The 23,365-nt window shown below is 37.6% G+C and overlaps 2 protein-coding genes across 3 annotated transcripts; one reads left to right on the top strand and one right to left on the bottom strand.

The window, feature by feature from the left end:
- The first annotated feature begins 4,413 nt into the window (after positions 1–4,413).
- LOC110803527 (peptidyl-prolyl cis-trans isomerase CYP37, chloroplastic) lies at positions 4,414–12,986 on the top strand. Of its 2 annotated transcripts, none has more exons than XM_022009039.2 (12): positions 4,414–4,718; positions 5,398–5,658; positions 5,775–5,864; positions 7,149–7,244; positions 7,701–7,808; positions 8,539–8,588; positions 8,795–8,897; positions 9,425–9,478; positions 12,010–12,168; positions 12,265–12,387; positions 12,489–12,538; positions 12,641–12,986. In XM_022009039.2, the coding sequence occupies exons 1-12, from the start codon at positions 4,545–4,547 to the stop codon at positions 12,750–12,752; spliced, it is 1,380 nt and encodes a 459-aa protein (XP_021864731.1). In that variant the 5' UTR covers positions 4,414–4,544; the 3' UTR covers positions 12,753–12,986. The 2 variants fall into 2 exon arrangements, with proteins under 2 accessions (XP_021864731.1, XP_021864732.1); XM_022009040.2 differs by having other exon boundaries at positions 4,577–4,718; positions 5,390–5,658.
- A 135-nt stretch (positions 12,987–13,121) lies between these two features.
- On the bottom strand, positions 13,122–13,894 carry LOC110803516 (uncharacterized). Its single transcript, XM_022009029.2, has 2 exons — positions 13,502–13,894; positions 13,122–13,381 (listed from the first exon to the last, which is right to left on the bottom strand). Exons 1-2 carry the CDS (start codon positions 13,830–13,832, stop codon positions 13,365–13,367), a joined length of 348 nt encoding a protein of 115 aa, XP_021864721.1. The 5' UTR covers positions 13,833–13,894; the 3' UTR covers positions 13,122–13,364.
- Between the last annotated feature and the right edge of the window lie 9,471 nt (positions 13,895–23,365).

Raw genomic sequence — 23,365 nt, 5'->3', positions numbered from 1 at the left:
TAAAAGGAGGCTATAAAGGCAACGCTCAGGTAATCACCTATCAAACGAAGTCTAATCTCAAGATCGCAAGATTGGGATTGTCCTCCCATAAATCGGGATGAGATGCTTAAAAGTTGTACAAGGCCACTCGGAGAGCTAGAAACTGTGAAATGCATGGCCGTGCTCGGATGAATCATAGGCTATGAATATCTGTTTATTTGATCAGTTGAACTCTGAAACCGAGGAACACCTCTGGACATAATAAGGATGACAACTCTTACCTTATGTTCAAGAGCAAGCATCGAGCGACAAAGGAATTAGGAAATGCACACTTGTCCCTAAGGACAAGTGGGAGACTGAAGGAAATAATGCCCTTGGTCCAAGTATGCATTCTATGTTAAGTCTAATAAATGCGGTTCAGTATTAATTAACAAGTTAATAATTCAGTGAGATCAAGTGAGCTGAATGCCTAGCTAGAGGCCGCTTCAGTTCAAGTGGAATTAATGATATTAATCCACAGCTTACTCTTGACTGAACCCGTAGGGTCACACAAATAGTACGTAAACGGATCAAGTATTTAATGGCATTAAATACTCCATCTATGAATATTCGGAACCGACGGATCTTGGTTTCAGTGGGAGCTAAGATCGTCACAGGCAAGAAATGAATACTCCGGAAACGATGATATTGCCGGAAACGGAAATATGGATCGTATCGGAAATATGAATATTATCCAAGTCGTAGATGTTGCCGAAAACGGAAACATGGTACGTATCGGAAAATATTATCGGAAATAGAAATATTACCAGAATCGGAAATATTGCCGGAAACGGAAATATTGTCTGAATCGGAAATATTATCGGAATCGGAAAATAATTCCGGAAACGGAAATATTAAATATTTGTTCGAAACGGAAATTAATTCCGGAATCGGAAATATTAAATATTGTTCGTGTCGGAAATGAATTCCGGAATCGGAAAATTAATCGGAAGCGCGTCTTACGAATTAGCATCGGACGAGCTTGCTAGACGAAGGCCCAGCACGAAGCCAGGCCCACGTCCAGCAAGGGAAACGCGCGCCACAACACGCCAGCCCAAGGCTGCGCCAGGCCCACCGCAAGGCAGGCCCAGCGCGCGCCCAAGGCTGCGGCAGTCGTGGGCTGCGATGCTCGGGCTGTGCGCGCCCGCGCATGGCGCCCCTCGTGGGCTGCTGTGCGTGCGTGGGTGTTTGTGTTCACATACGAAACCTAAAACGTACAGGATTCGTTTAATGATTAAATTCCTAATTCTATTTGATAAATTAATTAAATAAGAGTTTCATTAGGATTCTAATTTAATTAATTCGTATCCTAATAGGATTCCAATTCTCTTTCCATACCCCTATAAATATGTGGCCTGGGTTCACAATTTATAACAAGTTTTTCAAGTATTCAAAGTGAGTTTTTGAGAGAAAAATTCAGACACATTCCTTGCTCAAAAGTGCCGAAATTTTTAGTACCTTAAGAGCGATTCTAGTTGGTCAATCTTAAGGCGGATCCGGACGTGCTGTGGACTATCTACGGAGGGACGACACTTGGAGTCCTAAAGACTTGTTCTTGTTCGGTTCGGGCGCAGTTAGGGAAGGCACGCAACAAAGAGTATGCATCTAAACTATGCTATATGATTATGTGTAAATAATATGTATTCCTGGCTAAATGGTTTTTCCGCATGATTTATGAATTGTCATATGTATCATAACCTAACATTTCTCTGATAGTTGGGTTCGAAGGATACTTGATTGTTTATCGAGCGTGCCTTTTGCGTTCAAAATTAATGGGAGAATTTCGGGCTCTGTTATTCCATCTAGAGGCTTGCGGCAAGGTGATCCAATCTCTCCATATTTATTTCTTATTGTGGATGATGTTTTTTCGACATTGTTATCTAAGGCTGCACGGGAGAACCTAATTCATGGCATTAAAATTTGTAACGGTGCCCCCAAAGTATCACATTTATTTTTCGCCGACGACATCATACTTTTTGCTAAAGAATCTGTTAGAGAATGTTATGTAATAGCTGACATTATCAGCAAATATGAGAGAGCATCTGGGCAAAGTGTCAATCTAAATAAAACAGATGTCGTATTCAGTAAATGTGTGAATGTGGATCGAAGGAAGGAGATCGTTGATATTTTGGGGGTAAAAGAAGTGGAAAAGCATGAGAAATACTTAGGGTTGCCTACGATCATCGGAAAATAAAAATAAAAAAGTGATTTTTGCTAGCCTAAAGGAAAGAATATGGAGAAAGCTGCAAGGTTGGAAGGAGAAACTTCTGTCAAGGCACGGGAAGGAAATTTTGATTAAAGTAGTGGCACAGACTATTCCGACATACATGATGAGTATTTTCAAGATTCCGGATGGGCTGTTAGATGAGATTCATTCACTCCTAGCTCGCTTTTGGTGGGGGTCAGATGGGACGAACCGAAAGATGTATTGGCATAGTTGGGACTCATTGTGTAGACCAAAGTCATTAGGGGGGATGGGCTTTAGAGACCTTAAAGTCTTCAACCAAGCCTTATTGGCTAAGCAGGTATGGCGCTTACATAATAGTCTGAACCCACTACTACATGAATTGTTGAAAGCTCGATATTTCAAGCATTGTTCGGTTTTGGAAGCTAGTAAGGGCCATGACCCAAGCTACTCTTATAGGAGCCTGTGGGGCTCAAAATCGCTGCTTGTTGATGGCCTAAGGTGGAGAGTAGGTAATGGTGCTACTGTGAAGGTCCGGTCGGATGCTTGGTTACCTGGAAATACCGCAGAAGCTACGCCTACTGGTGATGGGGAGTATGACCCTGAGATGAGTGTGTCTGAGCTCATCAACTTTGATAGGACGAATGGAATTTGGAGATGCTGTATAATTCTTTCTCTCCTGAGGTATGTTCTTTAAGCTTACAACTACCTATTTCTACCTCGCTCCCTCCTGATAATCAGTATTGGTGGCTATCTAAAGACGGCGAATATAATGTAAAGTCTGGGTATTGGTTTGGGATACTTGGTCACTTACAAGGTGTGGAAGCGGGTCTGAGTGAGACGGATAGGGAGATTTGGCGTACTGTCTGGGGTCTTGGTGGCCCTCCTAAACTAAGACATTTTGTGTGGCAAGCATGTAAGGGAAGTATGGCGGTGAAAGAGGAGTTGTATAGACTACATATTGCAGCCGATGAATTGTGTAGTGGGTGTGGGGTAAATGTTGAGTCTATTAATCATATGTCTTATTTGAGTGTAATGTAGCGCACGAAGTATGGGTGAGCAGTACCTTTGCGGGTACCATTGCCGAGTCTCCGAACTCGTCCTTCTCGTCGAAGCTTCTGTGGTTTGCAAGCAAATGGATAAAGGGGAGCTCTGTACTTTGCTAGCTATTGCATGGTCAATTTGGTTTTGCAGAAATAAGTCAGTAGATGACAATATAACATTGAATGGAGTGATGTTGGCTGCTGGGTTTTCCAAGCTCATAGAGGAGTATGGTATATATGCAAAGAAGGTGTTTGTCAAAGCTAACCCAAAGTATTACCTCTCAGCAGTAGTATGGAATAGGCCCCTTGAAGGGATTGTAAAAATCAATGTTGACGCTCACATTGCGAATTCTTATGTGGGTCTTGGTGGTGTAGCTCGCGATAGTGAAGAGCAACTCGTGTGGGTGGCAACACGAAGGTGTGAGGCGAGATGGGAGGTGGAGGTAGCAGAGTCGGCAGCGGTACATTACGGTATGCAAGTAGCATTGAGAATGGGTCATGATAAGGTGTGGATGGAGGGCTATGCATTGACGATCTCGAAGCATATTGATGAGCGCACTAGTGATTTCTCCCCTAAATGGTTATTTTATGATGATATAGGCAACTTATCAAAATCATTTGATGTTTTTATTATGTCTCATGTGAAAAGAGCATGTAATACGATAGCCCACCTGGTGGCAAGGAGGAATACTCGTAATTGTTCGGAACTATTATGTAAGAACTCTTTCCCCCAAAGTATTACTACTTTGGCGGAACTTGATGAAATAAAATACCTGTCTAACTTTTCCCTAAAAAAAAAGAACAAGTTAATAAAAATAAGAAGGCTGTAAATCTAACATAATTAGCTATGAAAAATATATTTAATTATTTAATATATTGACGTAATGATTACTTAACCTATTCACTAAGGGTTAGAAAAACCGTTTAATAACCAATTGCTTGTTGGTTCAGTGGTGATTGAGGCTGAACTTGGTAGGGAAAACTCGTGTTCGATCACCCGCAACAACAATCGGGAGGGGACTGGAACCTAACCACCCAGAACTCGTCTCGAATCCGAATTAGCCCTAAAAGTGATCAGGGTGCTAAAAATAAATAAAAAAACCGTTTATTTATTGCCGAAGTTGTAATTACTAATTACCAATTTCCCGTAAATGGTCAATTGTTTTTTCGTTTTACCAATCCGGTTTATTGGCCGAGCAAGTGAAGACTGATGATGAGATAACGTTTTACAAAGATGAGGCAGTAGGTGGCGCGCCATATCTCTTCTTTTCTCTCGCCCGTAACTCAGTGGTTCTTCAATGGCGTCACACTTATCATCTTCTTCCATTTTCCTCTCTTCACCTTCCAAAATTTCAATGAATTCCCAATTCACTTCCCCACTTAACCGTCAATTCTTCTTCCCTCCTCCGACCCGAATTCAAATACCCTACAATTCAACTGTTCGACGCGTATCCGCTCATTGTTCCTCAAAGGTTTGTTCTTTCTGATAATTCCCTCCTTTCCAGTATAATTTCTCAACGCAATTAATTTCATTTCAATTTGATGATGCCCATGATGGTGTTGCTACACAAAATACTGTACTGTACTAGAACAATTTCAATTTGATGACGGTGCTGAACTTTGTGCTTTACCTAGTTATTTAGGGCTAGTGTCAATTACCATGGATAAGGAAATAATCTTATTCTTCTATAAGCACCTGATTGATTGGTGATTGTTGAACTTGTACTTGATTGTTGTGAGGGATGCCTAGAACAAGGGGTGGGAGTTTAGTGAGATGAGCGGGGTGCTATGACGTGCATTATGTTCAGGTTATTCGGTTAATTTTCCTTCCCGTATTATGCTACCTGCATTGTTCTTTCATTAATAGTATGAAATTGCAGGTTGTGGACTTGTGGGTGGTTTTAATTGGTATTATTGTAATGTGTAATTTTTGTGTTCGAGCAAGACAATGCCAACTGCTATTTTTTTTTTTTTTGGGTGAAAAAGGAACATTCATAACTTAAAGAGTTTAAGTGTTTGCATTAAGCCTATTAAAATCCGCTGTACTTGCTATTTGTTTGAACGAATTGATCAAATTAACACAAATGTAGTGAAAGAGTTCAATTCTGTTTATAGTTATCCCAATTCATAAATGGAACTTCAGTCATGCAGGAATCAACAAATCAGCATGGTGCACCATATACCTCACACATGTCCATGGTTAAGAATGGGATGAAAGGACTTGAAAGGGCCTTGGCCGCAATGCTTCTTGTCGTTCAGATTTCAACTCCTCTACCTGTTTTCGATTTGGATTCCTACTCTCTCCCTCCTGCGGTGGCAGTGCTTTATTCTCCGGATACTAAAGTTCCTAGAACTGGGGAACTTGCATTAAGAAAGGCCATACCAGGAAACACAAACATGAAAACCATACAAGTTGGTCTCTCTCCTAGTAAAATCCTTACATATGATTCTCTGATAGATAATTTGGTTATTATTCTTTGACTCGTCTCTTTTTCTTTTGCCTTCTTATTTTTTGTTATCTTGTCTAGGAATCTCTGGAGGAACTCTCATACTTGCTTAGGATTCCTCAAAGAAAACCATATGGAACAATGGAGGGAAATGTAAAAAAAGCTTTAAAGGTATGTTTTGTACGCATTGCAGCTCAATTTTTGTAGTGTATTACATCCTCTGATATGATTAAATGAAGCAGAGTTAAGGATTTCTCTGCTCTTGGTCCATACCTGATGTTAGTAAAGTGAAAAATTGCTAATTCAAGCTGTTGTATCTGGAAACGCTATCTTAGAATTCTGTCGATAATTGTAGAAGTAAATGAAAATTATCATGATGAATTGAAGGGGAAATATGAAGGGAGAGAGGAATTTGTGAGAGAAAAAAACTATCTTCTTCTGTCGTAAACTGATGCATGAAACTCTGTGTGTCACATGCTTGAATTCTAGGCTATTACTACAAGAGCTATCTGCCTTAAACAACCGAGTTTCCATTGTGGCATTTTGCTAACTTAACCAAGGCTAAAAACGTCATAACAATTTATCATAGTAGAAACTCTTATTCTCACAATGGACACTGATTGAACTCCAGAAGTCCAGAGTATTTGTGATCAATGCTCATTGTGCTCCATTCTTATGGTTATGTACAAATATACTCCTAAATGGCTTCCTCACTAGATAAAAATTTTGCCTCTCCTAATTTTTGCTAAAAAATATGTAGTTTTAATGGTAGCATCCCTGTCTAATAAACATGAAGTTAAATACAATAGCTAACAGTTACAAGACTTGCAACATAAGCCAACTCGTCCCTTGGAACTCGGAACTCATTATCTCATCATTTAGTTTGAAGAAGGATTCAACATTTTACCTCTCTTTCCAGTATTTCTGATATCAACTTATCACAAGTCCATAACAACTGAAGTTTAACTCACTAACAATTGTATATACTGACACTTCTTCATCTGGTGGTGAGTCTGATGACAAGTAAAGGTACATTTATTCCACGTGATTTTTGATCCCTTCACCTCTATGTTAAAAGTTCACATGTACAAAAAGAACTTTTTAAGAGACAGTAGTCCAGTACTGCACAGTTGCAGGTGCGGGAGGGAATTGTTTTGCCTCGTAGACTCTAATTCCCTCCAATATATTTAGTGATACACTTTTGATCTCTGATACTTGTAGTTGTATCCATCGTCAGTGTAGCTTATTTCCTTGGTTCATAGTGTGCAGTAGTTTTATGATTCAGCTCTGCTATTGCAACAATGCTTGACATCTTATTACTTGTAAATTAGGCTTATATTCTGTGAATGGTATTAATTTTGCATTCATACTTTCTTGATCTTTCAAGTGTATCCTATCTTTGTCAAAGAGTTAGAATTGCCTTTGATACATTTTGTTTGCTACATTTCATGCCAGGTAGCACTAGATAAAAAGGAAGCTATTTTGGCAAGTGTACCTGCTGAGTCCAAGGAAAGGGGTTCCCTTCTGTATGAATCTCTAATTGATGGGAAGGTACTTCATACTTGTTGAGGGAACTTTCTCCAACGCTGCTTCTCTTCTGCCTGGAAGTTGGTTCTTTGTTTCTATTTACATTTATTTGATTGCTTTAAGCATCTTTTGACTTGTTTAATACAGTATATGATAACACTTTTGTATTCTACACTGGAACTGAAGAGTTGTTTTTTCTTACATTGTACAATTTCTTCCATCATACAAACTATAAATATCTTCTTCCTGAGATTCAGAGTTGAAAATATAGAAAGAGGTACTAATAGTAAAAAAAAAATCAAGTGAACATACGGTCATGAGAGCCCAATTTTTTTTTTGACCTTGATAAATAATGTGGAAATCAGAGACTAATTTTGTAACTTAAATAAAATTCTTCCCAAACAATCAGGTTTTGTAGTTTTAGAGGTGTTAATGTCATGAAAATATTATTTTACAAGTTTCCCTGTACTTTCTTGACAGGGTAGCTTGCGAGCACTTCTTGAGCGCATAAAAGACAAGGACGCTGATAGAGTATCAGTGGGCCTCGCATCTGCATTGGATACTGTTGCAGAATTGGAGCTGTTACAGGTATCTTTGATACTGATAATAATGACATGTTGAAAAATGAGAATTGAGTGGCTAATGATATCATGGGTTTTTAACTATTGTGAAGCATGTCCAAGTTTCTCCAACTAAATCAGAAATTATAGAAGTGAGAAATTATAGTGTTTGGCAGGAAAGGTTACTGCTGTAAATAAAGCTGCCATGTACTCCGGAATGCATTCTAAACACAAGTCATCCAAACTTTATAATAAAAATCACATACTGGATCTAATTATTTTGCTGAGATAGGACGAAGAAATCTAAGCTTAAGATTCAGAAGTTATAGCTGGACGAAGATCTCCTGCTTGTATTCATCCCTGTTTCTTGGGAATATATTTTTTGAGGGACTTCTTCTTGGGAAATAGCGATGAAAATCAATTCATAATATCTCTTGCAGAGTGCTTGAGATCAAATGCTTCTAAGCCTCAAAGAAGCTATCTTATTAGGTTGTTATTTGTCTTACTACCTGGGTTCAAGTAGAAGTGTTTGTAGTTTTGTTATGTAACAGAATTTATTGAAAAGTGGTAATAGCCTTTGTGAGTGAGGTTTCATCATGCTAAATATGTTTCCTTGAGACCTTCATTCCGTCTCATAAAATGCGGTATCATTTGTTTCTTCTGAATTTACTTGTCTGTTAGCAGTAATTTCTATGCTTCTATGGTAGAACTCAACCACATTTACTTGGCACAAATTTAACATGTTTCAATTGCAACAGGCTCCTGGAATATCGTTTTTGTTGCCTCAGCAGTATTTGCAATATCCAAGGCATGTTTTCTATGCTCGCAGCCTTTTCATTGTTGGGGATTTGGGGGAATGAAGAGGAAGAATATTAATTGAATAATTCTCCTGCTGCTTAATTAATGATTTTTTTCACAATTGATTTTGATCCATTGCTTTGGAAGCAATGCTGCAAAGTGTAACCAGGTTTCTTTTCTGTTTTAAGATCTGTGCTGAATTGTTTTTGTCTTTAGGTTAAATGGGAGAGGAACAGTTGAATTTACTGTTGAGAAAGGAGATGGCTCAACATTTAATGCTCAAGCTGGTGGTGAAGCCAAAAATACAGCCACCATTCAGGTACTAAATTTCCCTTGTAAAGCACCAATAAGAGTCCAATAATGCTACCTGATTATCTAGTTCTGTTCTTGTTTATTCTACTCTGTTAAATTTTTTGAATTTGTTTGTGAGTAAGTTGGCATTTTATCTATAAATTAGTATACTTCAAACAGTTTCTCTTGAGTTTCTAGAAGGCCGCAATTCTTGACCGGCGAAAGGAACTATTAAATAAAACAGGTTGAAAGCATCTATTGGAGACTTGAAATTCCAGGAGCTCTTTCTTGCTGACTGCTGAGTGATCCATTTTACGGTGCATTTATATTTATGCTTATGTTTTGAAGGGTAGTAATCATATGGATAATCCATGCACACATCACGTAGCACCCGCGCTGCCGCGCATATGTACGAAAAGGAATGCTTACACTCGCTTAAGGGTTTCTTTAAAAGTTTAGAATTTAACTTCTATGCTTCTGTATGTAAATTCTTTGCTTGGGAGGTGTTTCTTTTGTTGCTATCATATCCAGCTTACCGATGATTCATGCATTCAGGTTGTAATAGATGGATATTCTGCACCATTGACTGCTGGGAATTTCGCTAAATTGGTAAGGTACTTAAAGAAAACTTTTGCTTGTCAAATTTCAATATGCACATGATTTCATTCTCTATTCAAAACAACTAATTTGAGGCATGCCTTCTCATACTCAAGCCCCATCAGTGCATCAGTCATTTCTCCTTCATTTAAAACTAGGAAAGGAAATTGTAGAAAGATATCCTATTTTATTCTATGGCTGATGGCTCCGGGGTTTTCTAACATATGATGTCATTTTGTGGTCATTAGTTGGTGGTTGTTTGTGTTATCCATATTGTGATTCCAACTAAAAGTTTAGTGGTTTAGACAAGTTGTTTGTTGTGTTTTAAGTGCACTACTACCATGACGGCTTCACGGGGGTCAAGGATACAAACTGATTACACATTTCAGCAGGGAAGTAGGTAGCCTAAAAGTTAGAGAAGCTTGGAAGGGATTTCCTTTTGAAAAAGTTGCACTTTTGGCTCTTTAGCTTTGGTAAATTTTCCTTTTGTGACCTCTATTTGGATATCTCTAATCTGGTACCCAATTTAAGGATTTTCATTTTGGGTACCTGCACCCAAATAAAGTTACAGCACTATTAAGTACTTTGATCAAGCCAAGTAGCCTTTTTTCCCCTTATGATGTTTCATTTTTTGATATTTGAGTTCTTCCACCATGATTTTAGAATCTAAGAGTTTACAACTCCTTGCATTTGAAAAAACAAAGTTAAACCATTGATCCCGGGGTTGTGTGGTTTTTTACAATATGAAGCAAGGGTGACATTATGCTAGCCTCTGGAGTTTTTCCATTCAATTGCTTCAATCAGGCAGATGAGCTCTTCTAATTCAGCAGTTGAACACTTGAACATCTGGATTTCCTCTGGAAACCACCCGTGCAATGGTCTCTGATTTTCCATGCACCCCACCCATTTCTACGTCATGAAGGTTATGGCAAAAAGAAGCATCAAGGTTTCACTTTGAGAGAGCCTAGTCCAGGAGGTTGCCAAGGGATTTGTTTTTTCACGGCATTGTAGGTTGAGCTTTGAGTACAGTAAAATTTAGGGTAGGCCCATTTAGTGGTTTTAAAAGTGGTTGGGGTGGATTCCTCTGAAATACACACGAGTTCCTTCTTTTTCTGATCTCCAAAATTAATAAATCAAAAGGGACACACCGACGAATGTTTTCTAAGAGAGAGAGGTCTGTGAAATTGCTTTTGAGCCACAGAGACGGGGGTTGGTGAAATAGTCTGGTTGGTCTTGAAAGAGATTCCGAATTTCTAGGTTCTTAGGCAGTCCGTCGAGATATGGAAAGGGGTTTGTGGTGAAAGGGGCACCCAAGAGAACATAAAGGGTTGGTAAAGTGTGTATAAGTACAATCACAATGTATGAGTTTCTATTATGTTATTCGAAAAGGAACCAGGTATAAGCTGGTTCGCAGTAACAGATCTAAGTTTCAGAAGTCTGGTATGTGGAGTGATATCTCTAGCAGATGCGAATATGACGCAACAAAAGATTTCCTGCAGATTGTGTGGGGACATTGTCTTAATTTCCCTTTTGTCAAGAGTATTTTCTAGATGTGATATATTTAGTATAAGTAGTTGATTGTAATTGGGAAAGTAAGAAGGATATTATACTTGTAATATAAATAATACTTCGTATCTAGCTGTTGAATTTAGAAAGGCGGTTAGTCAGTCTAGGGTGTTGAAGTATGGAATCTTACAAATAAGTCTATAGGTTCACTGTAAGGCATCAGATTGTGAGGCTTTGAGAGAGATCTCAAAGATGTGAACACTAAAAGGCATGTGTGGGTGGGTGCCCAACTATTGGTGATGTAACTTGGAAAAGTGAGAGGGTTTTGTTGATATAAGGTTGAACTGGTTATAGACTATAACGTACTCTATAATCTTTCCTTTCTCAAATTTGCTTGCAGAATTCTGACTTAGATGAAAAATATCTACTGGATATTTACAAGTTAAAAAAAAAAAAGACAAAAAACTCCGTTGAGCTGTCATTCATTGGAACAGAACTTTTGCAGACATAGCTAAAACCACAAACAGACTCCGGCGTGCTGCCTGTTGCAGATTTTGGCATACCCAAGATGTAAGGAAAAAGTAGTTGGCTCAAAAGAAAAAAGTCGTGAAGTTCCGATAAAAAAGTTAAGGCTATATTCAGCTTGCTGCTTACTTGTGGAGTTGAGAAACCCCCTTCCGCATTTACTAGCTCTATTTAGATTTCTACCTGAGGAAATTAAGGGTACAAAGCATGTGGGAGTCTGAGGTGGAAGAACATTTTGATGTGAGGAAATAGAGTATATGGTTTTGATTAATTATGTTTTTGCATGCCTCAAATGGATTATATGCGTCATGGATTGGATTGGCTAACCCACAATGAGCAGTGGGTGATATAGCAATTGTGACATGAAACTTTAATTATTTGTTGTCATTAAACTAGCAGAATTAGAGCGTGCGTGAGGTTACCAAACTTTGTTCATTGTTAGACAAGATCAAGTTAGGCTGATCTATTTGGTTTATAATATAGCAATGCGATACTTACACGAAGATTGTCAGGTAATTGATGGGACATATGATGGTACAAAACTAAGTAGCACTACTCAAGCTGTTCTGTCTGATAACAAAATAGAGAAACGCAAGGGTTATAGTGTTCCTCTGGAAATAATGCCATCTGGACAATTTGAGCCGCTCTACAAGACAACATTAAGTGTACAGGTAGATGTTCAATTTAATTTAATTTAATTTAATTTAATCCCTGTTGAGAATTTGCCAAGGCTGGTGATATGCGATTTGCATTGTTAAACATTTCAGGATGGTGAGCTGCCAGTTTTACCTTTATCTGTTTATGGAGCTGTTGTTATGGCTCACAATGATGCTTCTGAGGAATACTCATCACCGAATCAGTTTTTCTTTTATTTGTATGACAAGAGAAATGTAAGTATGGATAATGGATACCAGCCCATGTATAGTTTAATGTTTATTGTTATCTATCTTGATGGTAGCTTATGTAATGACCTTTTCTTTTTTATCTCCAGGCTGGTTTAGGAGGACTGTCGTTTGATGAAGGTCAATTCTCTGTGTTCGGGTATGCCTCTAAAGCTTATTGTAATTGTTTTACATTCAGTATTACAGTTTCAGTCGAGTAATATTCATTCTACATACTCATATGATTGTATGGTACGTGTAGTTACACGACAGTAGGGCGAGATATTCTTCCTCAACTAAAAACGGGCGATATTATTAGATTTGCAAAGTTAGTCGAAGGCCAAGATCGCCTCATACTGCCGACTGAAAGTTGATAGTGCTCTCTCATCAGAGAATACATTTAAGCTGATGACATATCTTCTTAAATCTGCGGCATGCTATTCTTTCTTCTACCTTGATAGAGAACTTATTACGCTTACCACTTCCTAGCTAGCTAATTATTGTGTAAGCTTAATTGGACAGAATATTCAACATCTGTACAATGATAATTCAGCCATATTTCTGTTTCACTAAGATTTATTTTATTCATTCATTCATATTACCATTTACCAAGCTGGCTTATGTACAGTAAATGTCAAGGACGTTTATGTTGTGAATTTTGTTTCCAAGACTAGGAAAAACCCACCTAGCTGATAGAATTCTTTTCAAAGTACCTCACCCGATAATTCGTTACTAGACACGGCTTAATTCAATTCGTGTGATAACATTTAAAGTGAAAGAGAATAAGCACAAACGCGTTTTGGGATGGACGTTTTAGATGCCAAATCCGAAGCTCGAAAAGATACATCTGAATGACTAAATGGTAAAAACCAAAACACCTAATCCATACAATAAAGTAACTACGGTAGAAACTCAAAACAAAGACAAACTAGTAAAATTAACCATTACAACAGCGAACTCCCTGGAGATGATCTTCCATTCCTTGCTTAAGGAACTGTATAACCTGCCAGAACATAAATAAACCGTAATTAATTATCACGTTGATAGTGTAATTTGAACTGGTAGCGTAAAACTAATTAAACATGGACGCAAGTAATTAATATATGTACGTGTTAGCACTTACTTCCGCATCTGGATCCATGAGGCATGGGCTTGCCACAGAACTGAAGAGAATGCATAGCTTTAGGCATACTAATCAGCTGCTCAACCTGTGGAGTAATGTGTGTACACATGCATGCAACATCAATTATTCTTAACACATTACAACATGTTGGAGATGGATTCATAATTGGACCTGGTTTTTGAACAAATACTGCACATTGTGTTATTAACCCTTGCAAATCACCATTGCATTGCCCATTTCCCACCTTAATGTTCCCATAATATGCCCCAATTAGACCCAAAATTATAACCAAAACCAAAACATGATTGTTCTTGCTAATCAAGCTAGCCATTGCGATTCACTTCTATATATGAAGAAATATAACTTCTTTTGGGTGTTAATTATGTCATTTGGTCAAATAACTTGGGAGGTATTTATACAAGGAAATTCCAGAATTTGGTATTAAAAAAACATTATTTTGGTTGTTTGCCTATTGGATGCATGAAGTGTGTGATTATTTACTGTTGTAGTGTAGGTGGTTTTCTGTTCTGTTATTGGGGTTGATGATCATCATCTTGTGGGCTTTGGAAATTGTTATTACATGCATGTCAATTTTCTCCATCTTTTATTATTTACTGCTGTTAATTTCATTACATAAGTATTTCATTTGGATTCCTATCTACTTGTAGAGATACATTGTTTTTCGGTGTAAATGAGCATCAACAGCAATTTAAGTGAACCAAGATTCTAACCTGTACCTGACTCATCATATACAAGCCCGCAGTCGTACCATTAGCCAAGACATTGCATACAAGCCCACAATTTTGATCATTAGGCCAATACACCATTGATACCTATTACTCCATCCGTTCCAGAATATTTGCAACGGTTTGACTTTTTACACTATTCATACAATTCACTTTGACCCTATTTTATGAGAGTGGGGGATAGCTCAGTTGGTTAGAGCTTCCCTCCCGGTTCCAGGTGATCCTGGGATCGATTCTCATCCCCGCCATTCTTGGCTCATTTGCACCAAAAAAAAAAAAAAACTTTGACCCTATTTTATTTATCGTATATACAGTTTGACTTTTTGCACTATTCATATAATTCACTTTGACCCTATTTTATTTATAGTATATGAAAATAGGTGTTAGCATATAATATATTGTTGACTTCATATTAATATATATTTCCAAAATATTAATATTTTATAAGTTTTTATAATATATAATTGAAGATATTGATGGTCAAAGTTGTGCACTGGCAAACGTGTTCAATCAAACCGTTGCGAGTATTCCGGGAGGGAGGGAGTACGTAGTAGTAGATATGTGATTCACTCATTTATATCGTATATGTAACACCCAAATTTCTCTCTTTTTAAAACCAACATTTATTTGAATAAAACCAACATGGAGAGAAACTTAGAGTATTACTGCCACGTGATTACGTTCAGCCCCGGTCCTGACATTTTGAGGGCCCTAGGCGAAATAAGGGATTTGGGCCCCTTCCGAAATGATACGTCTTTAATTGAAATAATATCATAATTTTTTTTGTTAAATCCATTATATCGTTGAATTCAAATATTTTTTTTTTATTATATCTCCTTTGTAGGATCCTAGAATTCAAAATCATACTCTAGTCGATCTCTTATATTTCAATAAAATAAATACTTACTTAATTACGAGATAATTAATATGCATAAAGAGATTTTTTTTTTTTTTTTAAAAAAAAGGTCCATTTTGAGCATATAAAAGTATCAGTTAATTTTGTCATCATTAAAATTTGATATATATTTTAAAACTTATAGACCCATAGTCCATCAAATAAACATTTTTTTCGCCCACATATAGTTACATCAATTAGAAGTGAGTACTAAAAGTCAAATACTACGTACATAACTCAACGTAAAACTTAATTATCTTGTAATGGATTAAATGGGCAGAGCTAATACAAATAAAGGGTTTAATAATTGAGACACTATATATGTATAAAGTATTATAAATGAGAATATTAGTTGCTAAAATATAAATTTAAAATAAAAAAATTACAGTACATGCTAACAAACACAAAAATAAAAATATTGGTAAAGTTAAAAAAAGAAAAGAGTTGAACGAATAAAGAAAGACGGAAGTCAACAAGAAAAACAAAATAACAAAGAAAGTGAGGGGAGTTGAACACTAGACCTATAGTAGATATCAAAGCTATTATTTTGGGCCACTTTCCGCCTTGGGCCCTAGGCGTTCGCACCCCTTGCCTACCCCCTAGGGCCGGGCCTGATTACGTTAAAGGCTAACTAACTCAACTAATGCAGCGAAAATAACTCAAATACTTTTCTTTATTGAACAACTAGATTAAGTTTCATGCATGCACGGATTTTGATCATTTTTTTCACAAAATATTTAACTAAATATCTCCCAAACTACTGCATAGTTATAACATTTTTAACATACTCGTTTAAATTTATTCATCTAATATGCATATTTAAAATGCTAATATGTTAATTTGACCAAAATATTGAGTGATAATATAGCGTTTGACTAAAATATTACCAAATTAGAATAATTATTATTACGTCGTATCTATTATTGTCATAATTTATAAACTAAATTTTGTTTCCATACATAAATAATTTATAAAAAAAGGTAGAGAATAAATAAAAATAAAATCAAACAGATACACTTTCTTTTGGGAAAGTGGTTTTTGGAGGGAAAAAATCGCACCAGGAATTGACACGTGTCATTCCTGGTGTCTCTTTTAGTGTATAGTAATAGATAGTAATCGAAATAAATAGTGTATATTTGATAAACCCTTGAAATTAAAATACTAAAATCTGAACTCACAAATGAAAACCAACTTAGAAATAAATCCTAACTAGTGAACTCTCCATTAATCCCGTATGCAAACATGTAACATCATCACATCAAGTTCCTGAAACCTGCTCACCAAAAGGTGAACATGGTCAAACCAAAAACAAATAGGAAATACGGATTAGCAAAAGCTAATATATGCAAAACATGTAAAACATTTATATGTAATTGGACATAATTTCATAAACCATTTAATTCAAACTTGATTAATTGAAATCACAGAAGATTCATTTTCCAAATTTAGAAACTTTACATAAATAGTAACTTTCCATAAATAGTAACTTTCCAACATAGTAACTGTTAAAAAGTATAAGCATTTCAAGAATACATATTTTCAAAAGAGAAACTTTCCGAAATTAGAAACATTCCATAAGTAGAATTATTCCAAATATATAAACTTTCCAAAATTAACAATATTCCAAAAGTAGAAAATTTTCATAAATAGATTCCAATTATAATATGAAAATCAAACACCTCTTCTTACTTCCTTCCTAAATGCACACCCCCATTCTTATCTCCACTTCCTTCCTAAATGTGCACACCCCCAAGCTACTATTCCATCACAAATCTTTACATTGGGGTACTAACCAAATATACTCAACTCGAAAGGCTCAGTGTCGTATACTACATAAGCAAAAAGTTGATCGAATACAAAACCAGATATACTCATATCAACTCAACAACGTTGTGAATAAAAATGAACGGAGCAAGTATTACATTATTCTTACTTGGCAAAAACTAATGAATGCTACTCTGTACGTAAAGATGGATGTGGGCCGGGCCGGCCCGAAGCCCGACCCGACCCGGCACGAAAAAAGCACGGCCCGGCACGACCACGCAGAAAGCACGGCCCGGCACGGGCACGTAGTCGTGGGCCGTGGGCCGGGCCTGGGCCTTAATTTTTTGGAAAAAGCACGGCAAAGCACGGCACGACTCGACCCGGCACGACAAAGCACGTTAAATTTAGTCAAATTAGCCTTAGGCACGACGGGCCGGCCCGGCCTGGCCTGTAATACCCCATATTTTTAAACTTGATTAATTATGCTAATTATTTTAATTAGCCTTTCTAATTAAGCTTTAATTTGATTAATGAATATTTTATTTTGAAAATTTTAAATGTCTTAATGATAAATTTTATTTTTATATTTTATGATTAATTAAGGAATTGTTTTAATTTTATTTAGATATTTGATTTTTTTTCAGCAAAAAGGAGAATTAAAAATCTGAAAATTTCCTAATTATCAAAATGCCCCTATTTGAGTCAAAAGACCAATAAACACTTTCACCGTGTCACCTCCTCCATGAGAGTCAACCATGAGCTTTTGATGTGTCTTCACCATTTTTAATTCAACTTCTTGATTCATCAACCTACCTATAGAATTAAAGACCAAAGCTAGAGTAGCCTCTCTTAATCAGCAATTCTTATTCTCCAAATCTTCCATTTGTCAACACAATTAAGCTGAGTTGTTGAATTCATAAAGCACAAAGGCCTCTATAAATAGTTGTCAGTTCAACCCCAAATGCAATACAATTCAGATTGACCTTCAATTTCTAAACCACCATTAAAACCCTCTTAAACAAGATAAATTTCTGGAAAATTACCAAAACCACCACATTAACCACCACTGCCGCCCCATTCTGCCGGAAACCACCGCAACTGTCACTGGCGTTGCTGCCGGTAAACCGCTTCCATCCAGCTTCGCTCAGGTATCCGACCACCTTACTCTGGTGAAGCCAACTAGTAGCCGCCACCTTCTCTTTTCTCTTTTTTCTCTTTTCCTTCGTGCGACTCTTTGTTCCGTTGCTGGCGCTCCAAAAATGTCGGGAAGCAAGTTCCATTTGGAACTTTGTTTCTTTCAGCCCATTAACTAAGTGCTAAGAGTGGCCCAACTTCAATCTTTTTGGGTAAGCCTTTATTCAAGTTATATTGCCTAATCGAATTGGTTTACAAAGTTTAGTGTTTAATTAAAATTGTTTAAACCAATTTTACAAAGCTTTAGTGTTTAAATGAAGGTATAACTTTTATCCTTTTTGATTGCTACCGTGTTTTAGTTTATAAAACCTAACCATGAAACTAGTATACATATTCCCTTTCTTTCTTAAAAATAAATAAATAAATAAATTATATAGTTCTTAATAAATATAAATATTTTCTATACATGTAATCATTATTATTAATTTTACTTATTAAGCTTGCTATATCTATTCTAATATAAATTTAAGAAAAATCGGACTCGGAGTTCAGGATGGACGATAAATAAGGCAAGAGAAAAAGCATAGTCAATCACGAATAGAGGTAACGGCTATTGCTAGTACCCGCAAGTCCCTTTTAAATGAGATTATAAAATTACGAAGTTACATTTGATTTATTTATTCATTTTTATCGTGTTTTATGATTTGCGGGAAAGAAGCATGCTTTAAGTAAACTATTTCATATTTATGAGAACCATGAAACAATTATGTTTTATTGATCACCTGATCTCAAGAGATATTTTACTTCAACTAAAGTACAGAGGTTGAGAATTATAAAACTCATTAAAACATGATAAATAAAAGTGAAAGACCTAGTTTTGTTGGCAGTATCAGTTCACAGGTTACAGTTCACAGTTTACAGTTTCGGTCATGCATGTACCCAGGGGCACAGGCCCACAGTTGAGCACAGGTTCTTATGGAGGCTCTTATGGACACCGATCCATCGTGGAAGACGTTCCACCAGTTTATACTTGCCAATAACTAGTATGTTAATAAAGAAAAGTTTACTAAAAAACTAACATGACGTTTTATTAAATGTTTTATGATATTCTATTCTCCCTGTTTTAGTAACTAAAATGAGTTGAAATGATTTTTACGTTGCTAGAATAGTACGTTACTGAGTCTTCGGCTCACCGTTTTGTTTTATGTTTTAGGTGCCGACCGGGACGGCGGATGTGATTAGTGGCAAGGATTTCGTCTTATTAGGGCTCACCTAGTTTAAGCTTAATTTGTACTAAGTTCAAGTAAGAATTTTCTACTAAGTTATGTAAAGTCACTTTTGAATATTAATATAGAACATAGTTATATTAGTTTAATAGCCTTGTAATTCCCAAGAGGGAGTTACGGCGGTAATGTCCCGACCGAATTAAGGTAATTTCGCTGCTTAATTACTTGAGTTAGAGGTCGGGGCGTTACAGCTTGGTATCAGAGCAACGGTTCTGAACCTTACATGTGGAACCCACTGGTTTTACATGAGCTTAGAATTAATTTAGGCTTTAAGTAAGAGCAATAGGATTACTTTTAATTAAAAAGAGTAAAGATACACTAAGTTAAAATGAATATAAACGAGCGTGAGAGTAGGCACGGGATAAAAGGGATTTATTTTCTAAATTTTTCGTAATCATGCATGATTGGCAGAATGTCAACCATTGAGGGTACCCATGACGATGGCTTTCACGATAATGGCGCTCACGATGATGAAAATGAGGAACAACCTCAAGGAGGTCATGAAGAAAGGATGGAACGATTAGAAAACGTGAGTGCAATGTTAGCCGAGTTGATCCAAGATTCTCGGAAGAAGAAAGATGTAAACGAGAACGAGAGTGCAGCGATGTTCAAGAACTTTTCATCGATCAACCCACCATCCTACGATGGCAAGCCTGATCAGTTGAGTTCGAGGATTGGATAAGTCACATTGATCAGTTGTTTGAAACCCTGCAATGCCGGAGAAATGGAGAGTTGACTTTGCTGTGTTTTATTTAACGGGTCAAGCAGGATTATGGTGGAAAGTCAATAAGGAACGAAAGAATGTGCCGGGATTTGGTTGGAACCAACTCCTGAAGTTAATGAGAGATATTTTTTATCCACCATCATTTAGGAAACAAAAGGAAGATGAATTTCTCCACTTGCAACAAGGAACGATGAGCGTTCTTGAATATGCAAATAAGTTCATGGAGTTGTCAAGGTTCGCGCCAGAGCTAGTATCGACAGAGCAATCCAGAATTAATCGCTTTGAGCGGGGTCTCCTTAAGTACCAAGATAGGTTGTCCACTCAAAGGTTCGCTTCTTATCAAGATATGGTTGACATTGCAGTTAATGTGGAACGCGTGGTGCTACTCAGAGAATCATAAAATGCCGGACACAAAAGAAAGAATGATAATCAGAACCAAGGAGGAGCAAATTAGAGGCCTAACCAAGGCTATCAAGGAAATCAAAGAAGGAATGACACTGGAAATAAGGGACAAGGTTATCATGGAGGCAACAAAAATCAGTACAATAGTTCACAAGAATGTGGCAAATGTGGAAGAAGGAGTCATGTTGAGAGCGAGTGTCGAGCTGGCACAAACACCTGCTTTCGATGTGGGAGCCCTGATCATTACCTCGGAGATTGTCCAAGAGGTCCAGCGCCAATCACATGAGGTCCAGCGCCAACCCCAAGAGGACCAGCACCAACTGTACCTAATCGTGGACGAAACAACAACAACACAGGAGGCACCAACCACAACCTACCACGACCACCAACAACTGGAAGAGTTTTCGTGATGAGGCAAGAGGAGGCAGATGAGGACGATAATGTTATCACTGGTACTTTCTCTATCCACTCTTCACCTGCCCATGTTCTCTTTGATTCTGGAGCTTCGCATTCCTTTATTTCTCCATCATTTGCGAAACGCTTAAAGTTAAAACCATGCTACGATTTTCATGCTATGAGTATTGCCCTTCCTACTGGAGAAATTGTGAAATGTAGAGCCCTATACAAAAATTGTCCTATCATGTTAGGGGAAGTAGAGTTCCTAGCTGACCTAATAGCTTTTGACCTATCTGATTTTGATGTGATTTTGGGAATGAACTGGTTGACAAAGTATGAGGCTAGCATTGATTGTTTGAGGCAGAGTGTGACCCTTAGAACACCAAATGGTGATAGGATTTCGTTCCAAAAATTAAGGAGAAAACCGACAATTCAAATTATCTCTGCTTTGAGAGCTCAGAAAATGATTCAGAGTGGCTTTACTGGCTATCTTTGTAGTGTGGTTGACCTTAATACTCCCGAACCATCCATTACCGACATACCCATTGTCTGTGAATACCCAAATGTTTTTCCCGAGGAGATACCTGACATGCCCCCACCAAGAGAGTTAGACTTCAGTATTGAACTTATTCCAGGATCCACCCCTATTTCTAAGGCATCATATAGGATGGCACCAGCTGAGTGGCAAGAGTTAAAGAAACAATTAGATGAATTACTTGAAAAAGGGTATATACGACTGAGTGTTTCACCTTGGGGTGCCCCAGTCTTATTTGTGAAGAAGAAAGATGGAACTTTGAGGTTATGCATAGATTATAGAGAGTTAAACAAGATTACTATTAAGAATAAATATCCTCTACCCCGTATTGATGATTTGTTCGATCAACTTCGAGGTGCAAAAGTGTTTTCAAAGATAGATTTGAGATCTGGATACCATCAACTTCGCGTTAAGCCCGAGGATATCCCAAAGACCGCCTTTAGAACCAGATATGGCCACTATGAGTTTGTTGTCATGCCTTTTGGGTTAACCAATGCTCCAGCTGTATTTATGGACTTAATGAACTGCATTTTCAAACCATACCTTGATAAATTTGTGGTTGTTTTCATTGATGATATTCTGGTATATTCTGGGAGTAATGAGGAACATGAGGAGCATTTGAGGAAAGTGTTAGACACATTGATTAAAAACCAGTTGTATGCCAAGTTGTCAAAATGTCAGTTCTGGCTTAGAGAAATATCATTTTTGGGTCATATTTGAAGGAAATAATGCCCTTGGTCCAAGTATGCATTCTATGTTAAGTCTAATAAATGCGGTTCAGTATTAATTGACAAGTTAATAATTCAGTGAGATCAAGTGAGCTGAATGCCTAGCTAGAGGCCGCTTCAGTTCAAGTGGAATTAATGATATTAATCCACAGCTTACTCTTGACTGAACCCGTAGGGTCACACAAATAGTACGTAAACGGATCAAGTATCTAATGGCATTAGATACTCTATCTATGAATATTCGGAACCGACGGATCTTGGTTTCAGTGGGAGCTAAGATCGTCACAGGCAAGAAATGAATACTCCGGAAACGATGATATTGCCGGAAACGGAAATATGGATCGTATCGGAAATATAAATATTATCCAAGTCGTAGATGTTGCCGGAAACGGAAACATGGTACGTATCGGAAAATATTATCGGAAATGGAAATATTGCCAGAATCGGAAATATTGCCGGAAACGGAAATATTGTCAGAATCGGAAATATTACCGGAATCGGAAAATAATTCCGGAAACAGAAATATTAAATATTTGTTCGAAACGGAAATTAATTCCGGAATCGGAAATATTAAATATTGTTCGTATCGGAAATGAATTCCGGAATCGGAAAATTTAATCGGAAGCGCATCGTACGAATAAGCATCGGACGAGGCCTGCCGGACGAGGCCCAGCACGAAGCCAGGCCATCGCCCAGCAAGCCAAGCGCGCCGCACAAACAGCAAGGCCAGGCCCAGCAGGCTGCGCGCAGCGCGCACAGCGCGCAGCGCGCACAGCGCGCAGCGCGCACAGCGCGCACAGCACGCGCAGCGCACAGCGCGCAGCGCGCGCGGGCGCTGAGTGGGCTGCTGCTCGCGCGCACGCATGAGGCCCATCGTGGCTGTCATGCGTGTGTGTGCAAGTGTTTGTGTTCGTGCACGTTTCCTAAAACATGCAGAGTTCCGTTAATGATTAAATTCCTAATTCTATTTAATAAATTAATTAAATTAGAGTTCTTGTAGGATTCTAGGTTTGATTAATTTGTATCTGAATAGGATTTCGATTCCCTTTCCATACCGCTATAAATATGAGGCTAGGGCTCACAATTTATAACACAAGTTTCAAAGTATTCAAAGTGAGTTTTTGAGAGAAAAAATTCAGTCACACATTTGCCTATAAAGTGCCGAAAATAATAGTACCTTAAGGGCGATTCTAGTTGGTCAATCTTAAGGCGGATCCGGACGTGCTGTGGACTATCTACGGAGGGACGACACTT

The sequence above is a fragment of the Spinacia oleracea genome, chromosome 4, assembly GCF_020520425.1.
Source record: "Spinacia oleracea cultivar Varoflay chromosome 4, BTI_SOV_V1, whole genome shotgun sequence".
NCBI lineage: Eukaryota > Viridiplantae > Streptophyta > Magnoliopsida > Caryophyllales > Amaranthaceae > Spinacia > Spinacia oleracea.
The sequence above is the reverse complement of the archived record's forward strand: the minus strand, read 5'-3'. Positions and strand labels throughout refer to the sequence as shown.